General features: G+C 39.7%; 1 protein-coding gene across 2 annotated transcripts in view; it reads right to left on the bottom strand.

Moving 5' to 3' along the window:
- The window catches only part of UBE2K (ubiquitin conjugating enzyme E2 K), a 55249-nt gene extending 51781 nt beyond the window's left edge, over positions 1 to 3468 (bottom strand). Inside the window, exon 1 of one of the 2 annotated variants that reach the window (XM_045834238.1) lies at positions 3206 to 3468. Coding sequence is in view for 1 of the 2 variants with exons in the window: in XM_045834237.1 (XP_045690193.1) it covers positions 3206 to 3268 (63 nt within the window). In the remaining variant the exon portion in view is untranslated. The remainder of the gene's footprint in view (positions 1 to 3205) is intronic. The other variant, XM_045834237.1, reaches the window with a different exon arrangement.
- Positions 3469 to 12630: the final 9162 nt, after the last annotated feature.

Below are 12630 nucleotides of genomic sequence, written 5' to 3'. Positions count from 1 at the left end.
ATAAACATAAGCAGACCTAGATCCAAAGCTATATGCAGACAAGTAATTTAACTTCTCTAAATCTCAATTTTCCCATCTAAGAAATAGGAAATTTAACTTATATACCTGTTCTTGAGAATTAGCAAAAATGTATAAATAGTACTGAGAGCCACTCTACAAATAGTGTTAACGATTAACTGTAGTAAATAATAACCCATAAATACAGATTATTAAGTCCTCACAATCAACAATTAACTTATGTAATTTGACTCACAAAATAACTACAGAATGTATTTTAAAGCAATTTTCCATTCCTAACAACTTTGAAACATTACTTAAAATTCTCACTCAGATTTAAAAATTAATTATCTGACAGATAAAAGATGACTTTCCAAACAGTCTCAAGGAAAAAAAGGCCTAGACAATGCCCTCCTTTTTTATTTTGAGTAAATAACATGTTCACATGACTCAAAATTCAAAAGGGATCTTTTGATGCCTGGTGCCCCAGACACCTAATTACCCTACACAGAAGTAGGTAATCAATCTTACCAATTTCTCATTAATCCTTTCGCCTATTTATATACACACTTCCCCCTTCTGATACAAATGGTGCCTTCCTCCACACCTTGCCTTTTACATTTGCTTTATCTTGGAGGTTATATTTTAATTAACCACAGAGTCCAAGAATGACCATGTATAACCTCTCATGGCCAGAATTCAGCAAACATTAGCAATATTTAAGAAGGAACTTTTAAAAAGCCAAAACAAAATTCTTAAATCAACCAGTATTCTCTTACCAAAAACCACCGCTAAGAAACCTAAACTTTGGCAAACTGGGAATTTACATAGGTGACAAAATGCAAAAGTTGATTTCTTGATCAGCCACTGAAGACATTACATTTACACACTTAAAAAGAAAACACATGGGCTGTACTACAAGTCCTTCAATGAGATGAAAATAATGCACTTATAGAACTGACCCTATTAAAATGAGGATGAGATAAAATATGGGTGCAAATAAAGCTATTCATTCGTTATATTCCAAAATTAAATTATCTGACTAAGAATATCATGGTGAAAGTCATTGCATATAAAGCAGAAATCATATGAATTACAAGATTCCCAACTTACCACTTTTAAGTAACAGAATGCATTACATTACAAGTTTTGTATTAAGTTCCAGGCTTGAACAACCTTATTATAGAAGAAATGTTTTGGGCTGTTGGCAAAAATATTAGCTGCAATGTTTCATTATGAATATATGTCAACTATTCTGGAATATATTTTATTAAATAAAAAAATAAAGTCAGTGGTTTACTGCATATCAGTACAGAAATTTATGATTATTTCTACACTGTATCACAAAAATACAAAGTCATCCTTCCATTCAGAATATTGGCACTTGTACAGAGGTCAGAGTTCATACACATGCTCTGTAAAACCGATCATTACTATATACTACTATAGTCAATAAATCTGCTAGTATTTGCCATTTGTTAATATTTTAAAACTATTTTCTCCACGTCTAACTGGAAAGATTCATAACCACCCACTATAGACTCAGTGGCATAAAGCACAAGTGCTACCAGATAGAGTATTTCAATTACTCATTACATACTTAGAAAGCTGAATTTCATAAGTCACTGAGATATTCAAAGTACCAACATAACAGCCCTGACCAGTGTGGTTCGGTTGGGCGTCCTTCAAAAACCGGAAAGGTTGCCGGTTCGATTCCCAGTGAGGGTACAAGCCTGGGTTGTGGGTTCTGGTCTGATCCAGGTGCGTATAAGAGGCAACGGGTTAACGTTTTTCTCTCACATCTATGTTTCTCTCCCTTTCTTTCTCCCTCCCTTCCCATCTCTCTAAAAATAAACAAACGAAATCTTAAAAAAAAAAGTACCAACATTAAGAGAAAAATACAAACAGCAATGATACATTCAATAATGGTATGTAACGTCTTGAAAATAACAGCCATCGCAGTATTGCTTTTAAATCTTTATTTGTTAAATCCAAGGAGGAAAAACAACCTGGCATTCTTTATTTGGGTATGGAAAAGTTGCACTGATACCTGCATAGTTTTGAGTCAAGTTACTAGAGCATTTCGAACATTATTTCTATACCTTACAGAAATATATGTGGGCAACACTAGAATATCTAAATTCTTCAAGACTCAAGAGCAGCCTGAGACAAAAATTTTAATCAATTCAGGTATGTTATGATACACCTACTCACTTAAAAAGGAGGTATAAGAATCTGTTAATCTGGTGAAATCCCATGTCTTTAATAGGGCTGTTTCTCAAAAGCAAAAATCAACTTGACTATTGAAGGACACATCATAATGAAGTTTCATGCCACAATGGTCACAGAGGCATTGTCTTAGGAGAGGCTCTCTGATCTGCAACTTCTGTGACTTGTAACATTTTGAAATAAGCTTCTCATGCACTCCATTATTTTTTCTTAGCTAAAAATATTTAAATGCCTTCAATACACCCAACTTCTGCCTTCAACCAGGCAAAAGCTTTAGGTGTCAGAAGAGGCCTAGGAATTGGGGGTAAATGAAAATGAGACAGTGGTACAGTATGGAATATCCCATCTCGGGTGAAAATTCCCTTATCCCCCCCACTCAAATAAGACAGTATCCCATTATGTCCGCTCTTCTCTCCCAACACCCAACTAAGAGGGAGTAACTCCGAACGTCCTTTTCCTTTCATCAATACCTGAGAACGCTCATAGTCTCTTCCCTAAGGAAAGGACAGAGAAGGCCAGACAGGCTATAACCCAGAATACTCTCAGAAGTGTGGGCCTTTGAGCACCGCGGCTCTCCGGATCCAGTTACCTTTCCCCTTCCCCCAACCCACTTCCCGGGTTTTCTCAAGCTCGGCCTGCTCCCTCTCCCACCCCACAGCCACACTTCCAGCTGTGTGCCACTGCCTCGGGGCTCTCCCTAGAACTCACATCCCGCCGCCAAGAGCCCCCCTCTGCTTCAGCCCCCCAAACGGTGTTCCTCTCCACACCACCCGCCCGCGAGACCGTCCATCCCAGGGCCCCGTAGGGGAGGGGAAGGCGGCGGAAGGAGGGGGGGCGGGGGACTGCTGCTTCCCCACAGGCATCAGGGCGGCTCGAGAGAAGGGCTAGTCGGGGGTTATCCGGAATATTGGGAGTCGCCGCTGGCAGGCCCCACCCGCCCTGGGCTGAGGTGGGGGATATCCCAGAGTTCATTTCTGACCTCCTCGCTCTTCAGCACCTCCTTGAACTCCCGCTTGATTCGCTGCACCGCGATGTTGGCCATGTCTCCGCCCGCAGCTGATTCGTACCCGCCTCCTCCGCCACCGCTACGACCACCGCCACCGCCGCCACCTCTTCCTCCACCGCCTCCTCCCTCGGCGATTCACACTCGAGCACACGAACACTGCCACTGCCACCCGGCCTCCGCGCTCTCTTCAGTATGGAATCACCTCAGTGCCCGGCCACCAAAATGGCGCCGGCTCCGCGCATGCGCACGACGTCGACTAGACCGGGCGGCGCAGCCGCTCCCGTTGTAGCCTCCTGACGCCTCAGCCGCGAGCCTCGCGCGGCGCCGCGCGTCTCCGCGGGAGCTGCGGCCGCGTGGCTCCGCCCTGCCGGCTTCTAAGGCCTGGAGGGTGCGGCTTCCGCGCTGGCGAACCCTGCGCCGCCCTCCGCCTTGGTCTCTTGCTCCTCCCGCCTTCTAACGTGTGTGGTGTGGTCAAGGCGTCCAGCCTCAGGCTAGCGTCTGAGCGAAGGCTGGAGTCCGGCCATTCGGGTTCACACGGACCCGCTCGGCTTGGAGCACCGCCCTGACTCGGCCGGACCCCAAACCCATGGGCTTAATGTTCTGGGCTGTGTTTAGCATATGAAAACACTGTCCCAGAACTCAGCCCGGCCCGTTTTCTGCTGGTATAGGCCCGGAAAGTCCACCGCGGTCCGTTTTTGTTCGGAAGCCATTACAGTGACACTATTATTACTCTCATGCCAGGTACTACAAATCATTGAATGGTCATTGTTGGGTCCCATCAGGTGTAGGTGTATTTCAGACGGGAACTCCATGGAGATGCCCGGGGTGGTTTTAAAAGCCAGCTGTTGATCTTTGACCTACTTAGATAATACCAAGTTGTGGAGCTAAAGCCGGAGTTTTTAAACTTCACTGTACGTGGACCCCACTGAGACCTTGTTATAAATAACAAACGAACAAACAAACGTATTGTTGGGCCCCATCCCAAGAGTGAGGGATGAGCCTAATAATTTGCATTTGTAACAAATTCCCAGATGCTGTTTCTCCTGCTGTTGGTTCAGGGACCACACTATACGGACCACTGAACTAAGGCATGTGAAAGTGAAAAATAGAGAGATGCTTTTGTGGGGAGAAGGGCAGCTTTACTGCCATAAGCCTACGGCCTACAACAGTTTCTGGCGCTAGCACACACTGAATAAATATTGAATGAATAAATGAGTAAAGATAAGAGTAAAATGTTTTAAGTGGAAGGCAAGTTTGAAAGACAATGTGAAAGTGGTTGCTAGAGTATGCAGTAAGTACTGATGCTGAAAGGTACTTTGAATAGAACATTTAGAATAAGTAGTAGAGGTTGTTTAGAAGTTTATATTTCATTGCACCACTTTCACCTAACCAATCAGTAAAGTATCCTACTAGAAAAATATCACAAATACACTGTCTTAGCAAAAAGTACTAAGATTGTGGCAGCAAAAAAGGAAATAGCCACAGGGGGTTGAGTGAATCATTCAGTGGAGGCACATGGCAAAAAAGAATTTCTTGAACTCCTGCCACTGGAACCAAGAGGAGATTTTTGATTCCACCTCTCCATGCCAGCTCTCTTGGCCAACCTTGGTTTTCTCATCTGCAAAGTAAGAAAGCTGGATTAGATTATCTCTTTCAAGTTATAAGAGTTCAGAATTCTAAATCATTTGGAAACCTTTCCCTAAATGGGCTAAAATAAATTATTAAAAAAAAAAAAAAATCCTTCCAGCAGAGCCCCCTAGTGGTCCCAAGAGGAACCAGCTACATATGTGAGTCAGGGCACAATGAATTATTGGTGTAGTGTAAATCATGCAATGTTATGTGTATCTGTGTCAGTACAAATAATTACTTTGAAGTGTGCAAAATTTGTTGGATATTTTACATTTATCACCTTCATTCAGTCCCCAATCTTAATCTTGGAACTTCAAATAAATTTTGCAACACCCAAACCACATGGAAACTACTTAGAAGGGTACTGTAATTTCTTTGAGGGAAAGGAATTTGGTAATCACTGGCCCTGAAATTCCACTTCCAAGGAGTCACTCTACAGTCCTTCCAGAGAATGAGGCAACTGCATATTAACTGATATGAGACAACCCTCAAAATAACAATTTAAGGATAAAAAGGCAATATACTAAATGTGATGTGGTGTCCTGAATTGGACCTTAGAACTGAAAGGACATAACTAGTGAAATCTGAATATGTTCTGTAATGTAGTTAATAGTACTGTAGCAATGTTAATTTCTTGGTTTTGACATGGTACTATGGTTATTTCAGTTGTTGGAATTAGTAGAAAAAAAGAGTAACAAGAATCTCTGAAACATTTCCGTAAATCTCAAATTATTCCAAAAGAAAAGGTTTACCTTTTAAAAAGCACAGTGCAATCCATACTGTATTTACTATACTACCATATGTATTAAGGAATAAAGGAATATATTTGTGTATATAATGCTTGTGAATCCACAAAATATCATTGGAAAATACATAAGAAACTGACAACAGTGGTTATCTCTGAGAAAGCAACTTAAGTTGCTTTACGGAAGGCAAAGTGGGAGATTTTCACCATGTATCCTGTTGTATATTTTACCTATTCAAAACTAAATTTTTAAAAATGAGTTTCCAGTAATGTATATTATAAGCTCTTCACTGTTATCTAGTTACGATTAATTACTTAATTACTTAATTAATTAAACAATGTTTGTTGAGTGCCTATTATATGCTAGGTATGATCTAGGCCCCAAAAGCATATCAGGCAAACAAACAAACAAACAAACCCTAGAATTGTAGGATTTACATTTCACATTCTAGCAAGGATAGGGAGAATTAATCCCAAAGTATAGTCTGCAGACACCTGGGGGTCTCTGAGATATTTTCAGGATGTCAGTCTGCAATTCCCAACTAATAATAAAACTAAGACATTATTTGCTTTCTTACCATGTTAACATTTGCACTGACTATGTAAAAGCAATAGTGGGAAAAACAATTACTGTAGAAGTAATAATTTTATTAATACCACACATTCACTGTTTAAAAATGCCTGTTTTATAGACAACATTTATAGAATGTCATTGGTGAAGCAGTAGAGATTATTAATTTTATTAAAGTTTAACTTTCTTTTTTAATATGTTTTATTGATTATGCTGTTACAGTTGTACCATTTCCCCCCCCTTTATTCCCCTCTGCCCCATACCCCTCTCCCACCATCATTCCCCAACCTCAGTTTATGTCCATGGGTCATACATATAAGTTCTTTGGCTTCTTCATTTCCCATCCTATTCTTAACTTCCCCCAGTCTATTTCGTACCTACCATTTATGCTTCTTATTCCCTCTACCTTTCCCCCCATTCTCCCCCCACCCCCTTCCCACTGATAACCCTCCATGTGATATCCATTTCTGTGAATCTGTTCCTGTTGTAGTTCTTTGCTTAGTTTGGTTTTGGTTTTGGTTTTGGTTTTTGGTGCAGTTGTTGATAGTTGTGAGTTTGTTGTCATTTAATGTTCATAGTTTTGATCTTCTTTTTCTTAGATAAGTCCCCTTAACATTTCATATAATAAGGGCTTGGTGATGATGAACTCCTTTAGCTTTATCTTGTCTGGGAAGCACTTTATCTGCCCTTCCATTCTAAATGATAGCTTTGCTGCATAGAGTAATCTTGGATGTAGGTCCTTGTCTTTCATGACTTTGAATACTTCTTTCCAGCCCTTTCTTGTCTGCAAGATTTCTTTCGAGAAATCAGCTGAAAGTCTTATGGGAACTCTTTTGTAGGTAACTCTCTCCTTTTCTCTTTCTGCTTTTAAAATTCTCTCCTTGTTGTTAATCTTGGGTAATGTAATTATGATGTGCCTTGGTATGTGCTTCCTTGGGTCCACCTTGTTTGGGACTCTCTGAGCTTCCTGGATTTCCCAGAAGTCTATTTCTTTTGCCAGATTAGGGAAGTTCTCCTTCATTATGTTTTCAAGTAAGTTTTCAATTTCTTGCTCTTCCTCTTCTCCTTCAGGCACCCCAGTGATACGGATGTTGGGATGTTTAAAATTGTTCCAAGGTTCCTAAGCCTCCCCTCATTTCTTTGAATTCTTGTTTCTTCATTCTGTTCTGGTTGAATGCTTACTTCTTCCTTCAGGTCCAAATCATTGATTTGAGTCCCAGTTTTCTTCCCTTCACTGTTGGTTCCCTTTATTTCACTTTACATAGCCTTCTCTTCTTCCTCTATATTGTGACCATACTCAGCCATTTCTGTGAGCATCCTGACTACCAGTGTTTTGAACTGTGCATCTGATAGGTTGGCTAGCTCTTCATCACTTAGTTGTATTTTTTTCTGGGGTTTTGATCTGTTATTTTACTTGGGCTATATATTTTTTTGTCTCAGTGCACCTGTTACTTAATAAGGGCAGAGCCTTAGGTATTCCCCAGGGTGGAGCAACCCAGATCCCTGAGTTTCAGTGCCGTATTTAGGGGAGGGGTCTGAGAGGGAGTAATGGGGCTTGCTCAGCTCTCGGCTAGCTTTCAGGTACTTCCTCTGCTACCCACACGCAAACTGGGCACTTCTGGTGCTGATTCCTGGGTGGATGATTTTGTACATGTTCTAGGACCCTGTGGATCTCTCCAACCAATTCCCCTGTGAGGCTGGGAGTTCCTCCCATTGCCTCAGCCCCCACAGATTTTTACAGTCAGAGGTTTTGAGGCTTTATTTCCCTGTACTGGAACCCTAGGTTTCTCAGTCTATCTCATTCCCCAGTTGTTCTTCCCAGTTTATCCACACCCAAATGCAGGACTGCACAGTCAGCCAACTGCTGTCTTGCCTGCCCTGGTCCCCCATTTGCTGCCTTGCTATGAGTCCTCTCCATCCTGGCTGCCCATCTCCACCCCTTCTACAGGTCCGAATGAATGTTTCTTCTTTAACTACTTGGTTGTCAAGACTTCCATGCGGTTTGATTTTCTGGGAGTTCTGGTTATTTTTTTGTTTTTAAATTTGTTGTCCTTTTGGTTGTGCAAGGAGGCAAAGTGTATCTACCTACACCTCCATCTCGGCCAGAAGTCCCTAAAGTTTAACTTTCAAATACGTGTCTTCTTAGTGTTCTGTGTGATACATGAATCACTTCTACTATACACCAAAGTACATGGTAAAGCACTTGTGCAACTGGGTGAGTTGAGAGCTGAACTAGCCAATTTTTTCATGTACTACCATTTTTACTTGAAATAATGAGAGTTGGTTATTTGGCAGACATTTTATCCAAAATGAATATATGAACCTCCCACTTTAAAGGAAACAACTGGAAGAATTTGTTGCCAATGATAAAATTCAAACTTTCAACAGAAAATTCGACTTTTAGAAAACATATCTGCCAATGTGGCTTGACAGCATCAAAAAAACATTTCTGGTTAAATTGGTGGTAATATTAACAAAAGCAATTGCTTGAAATTGTGCAATGAAATGTGTTAACATTTAGAAGATCTGCATAAATCAGTAAACCAATATTTTCCAAATGACCAATGCCTGATGTTACAGAATCATGCAGGGGTAAAACACCCATTCAAGTTTCAAGAGAAACCAATGGATTTTGATGTTACAGAGTACAAAAAGATCACTGATAACATTTCAGATTCCACATTGCATTAACCTTCAACAAACTGCAATTTGTCTACATTTAGCATAGTATTAAAGAAGCATACCCACAGTTATCTGAAAAAGTTATTAAAATATTCCTTCCCTTTCCAACTATGTATGAGTCCGGATTTTCTTCATACACTTCAATCAAAACAACATATGCAACATATTGAATGTAAAAGCACACATGAAGATCCAGCTGTGTTTTGTTAAGCCAGGCATTAAAGAGATTTTGTAGGGAAAATACAGTTATTTTTCATTAATAATATTTATGTAAACATGTAATGGATTTATTATAGTTATTTACCAATAAGTGTTTCAATAATTTCTGTTTTTAAAAGATTTTAATTAATTTTTAGAGAGAGGGAAAGGGAGGGAAACATCAATGCGTGGTTGCCTCTTGAGTGCCCCATACTAGGGACCGGGCCTGCAACCCAGGCATGTGCCCTGACTGGGAATTGAACTGGCAACCCTTTGGTTTGCAGGTCAGCAGCACTCAGTCCATTGAGGCACATCAGCCTGAATTCTCAGTTTTACTTTCTAACAAAATATTGTTTGATCCACATAAACAAATGCTCTTTGGAATTCTCAGTATTTTTGCAGAGTAGTCCTTTTTGCAGGAAGTCCTTTAGGAGTTCCTAGTACATTTACATATACTATACTGCTTAGACTTGAGGCTTAGATCTAAAACGTCACATACTTTCAGAATATATAATTTACATTAAAATTATATACGTGAAAGTTGTAAAATTGGTTTTAGATTGATGGAGAAAAGTTAATCTGGTAACTCTCCTATTGTCCCTAACAGAACAATGTGTTTTGATGTACTGATTAACATTTTTTTAAAAAAGCAAGGCATAATAGTGTTTTGCTGACCCTTGATAAAGTTGCCAACATTGGAGATGTGAAAGTCTTTCTTTCTGTAGCTCCTGCTAGTTACTGTTACTGCTTTTCAGATTCCTGTTCTTCTAAATACAAGGGAATATTTTTTCCTACGGCCCTTTCCTGACCTTGTGTTTTGCCAGTTATTGGAGACTTTTTTCCTCCTGTCTTTCACTACTATCTATTCTACTCTGATCTCTCAATTAACTCTTTTTGAAACACCCAGTCATAAGTCTGAGATCATTTCAGTTTTTCTCCCCCTTTCACTGAGTTCCGCCCTTTCCACCTTGTTAGCTCCTTTCTCCTACCCCTTCCCCTGTACCCCAATTGAGGTAAGAAACTCTAGCAGCAAGAGTGGAAAGCAGCATTTAGATCCACAGTGAAACTTCTAAACTTAGTTCCAGTCCAGTGGGCACCACAGTATTGATTGTAATGCACACTATATTATTCCAAATTTAGAGAATAGATCAGAAATCTCACCATTGTGGCTTTCAGAATATCTGCAGCATGGAGCAGAAAGCTATTTTTAAGAGCACAGAATATGTTTTCTCATCTTAAGTTACTGATTCAGATCCTGTCAGGCACAGAGTTTCTTTAGGTGTGAGCTTTTTTAGCAAAGGACCTCATAATTCCACTCTGTCCAAGGAATTTGCTGCTACAAGTGGGACATGGCTGTGGGGCCATCACACTTCGCATTTAAGACATTAGCTGCCTTTCCAGTAGACTGAGCTCTGCTGATCATTCCCAGTTGTTTTTGCTGAGTTGATTAATTCCTTTCTGTCCTCAAAAGTAGAGTCCTCTGTTTTAGAGCCTAAATTCACTGGGGCCCCAATGCAAAGATCCCAATCTTCCAGAAGTCACTCTTCAGAATAACCCTTCCTTTGGTCATCTCAAAACCAGTTAGTTTTTAAAAAGAGTTTAAATAGAACATTTGGTAATTTAAACAGCATTTGGTTACTTGTTATTCTACAACTTTGTATATTTGATTAAGGAAGATACATTCTCATATTTCCCATCTGAAAAGTGAAGGAAGGTACTTAGATAACACAACCATTAGAGCTTCAAATATGTCAGGCCTACTCGTAAACTAAATAGAAATTTAAAAATAATTTACTGGTAAATAAAATTATTTTTTTAAACAACAAAAGAATATTAGAGTTTTAGATTTCTATCCTTTATATCATTATATAAAACTAAGTACCAAGGCTTTTTATACAGCCTCTCACTAGGTTTCCTTGTAACACCTCATCCCCAGCTTTTTATTTAGTTTTAAATTGTGGTAAAATATACATAACATAAAACTTATTATTTTTTAAAATATTTTATTTATTTATTTTTAGACAGAGCGGGTAGGAGGGAGAAAGAGAGGGAAAGAAACACCAATGTATGTTTGCCGCTCATGTGCCCTCCACTAGGGACCTGGCCTGCAACCCAGGCATGTGCCCTGACTGGGAATCGAACCGGTGACCCTTTGGTTCACAGGTCAGCACTCAATCCACTGAGTCACACCAGCCAGGGCAAAACTTATTATTTTAACTGTTTTTAAGTGTGTAGTTCAATGGCCTTAAGTTCATTCACATTGTAGTGTAACCATCACCACCAACTATTTCTGGAATTTTTTATCATCCCAGACTGAAGCTGTATGCCCACTAAACAATAATTTCCCATTCCTCCCTTCTCTTAGTCTCTGGGATCCACTATTCCTTTTTTTTTTTTCAGCCAAGAAAGTAAAGATTTATTAAGGACATCACATTGTGCCCAAAAACACAGGTAGCTTACGCTCAAAGATCTGACTCTCCAATGTCTTCCAGGGGATGGATTGTATAGGGGAAAAAAATATTAATCACAGTAACTAATAGAGGTAGGATCATGGTTTCTAATGATTGGTTGGTGCTATGGTAGGGGGTAATTGATCATTGCATTTGGTCTTGACGTCAGCCATGGAGTTGTTCTGTCCAGTTTTGCAAGGATTTGTTCTGTGGGATAATCTGCTTTCCTGGATCTGGAGCTAAAACAAAACTGAGGCCAAGATATTATGTTTAGTTTGATTGAAAACTCTGTGTCAATAGGCAATAGACTCAGGACTTTGTTTCTAAGACTACTGGATGCTGACCAGAACTCCCTTGTTTTGAGGGCTTATTGATTAAGCAAGGGAGAGTGGTATCCACTATTTTACTTTCTGTCTCTATGAATTTGACTATTCTAGGTACCTCATATAAATGGGATCATACAATATTTGTCCTTTTGTGTCTGGCTTATTTCACTTACAATGTTTTGCAGGCTCATACATGTTGTAGCATGTATCAGAATTTCTTTTTTCACTGAATTTATTGGGTTGACATTGGTTAATAAAACCATAATGGTTTCAAGTTTACAACTCCATAGGACATCATCTGCATATTGCATCGTGTGCTCCAAAGTCAAGTCTCTTACCAGCACCATTTGTCCCCCCTTTGCTCTCTTCCACCTCTTCCCATCCCGTTTCCCTCCCGTAATCGCCATACTGTTGCCTGTCTTTTTTTTTTTTTTTTGCTTAATCTTGTCACCTTTTTCACCGAATCCCAGAATCCCCATTTCCCTTTGACAGCTGTCAGTCTATTCTCTGTATCTATGACTTTGTTTCTATTTGGTCAGTTTATTTTGTTCATTAGATTCCACATATAAATGAAATCATATGGTATTTGTCTTTCTCTGTGTGCTATTCTACTTAGCATACTACTCTCCAGGCCAATCCTTGCTGTCACAAAAGGTAAGCATTTATTTATTTTTTTAAAGATTTTATTTATTTATTTTTAGAGAGAGGGGAAGGAAGAGAGAAAGAAGAGAGAAACATCGATGTGCAAGAGATAACACCAATTGATTGCCTCCTGTACATCCCCAACTAGGGACCTG

The sequence above is a fragment of the Phyllostomus hastatus genome, unplaced genomic scaffold, assembly GCF_019186645.2.
Source record: "Phyllostomus hastatus isolate PE091 unplaced genomic scaffold, TTU_PhHast_1.1 phas_contig_196, whole genome shotgun sequence".
In the NCBI taxonomy this organism is placed as follows: Eukaryota; Metazoa; Chordata; class Mammalia; order Chiroptera; family Phyllostomidae; genus Phyllostomus; species Phyllostomus hastatus.
This window is presented reverse-complemented; position numbering and strand designations above follow the sequence as displayed.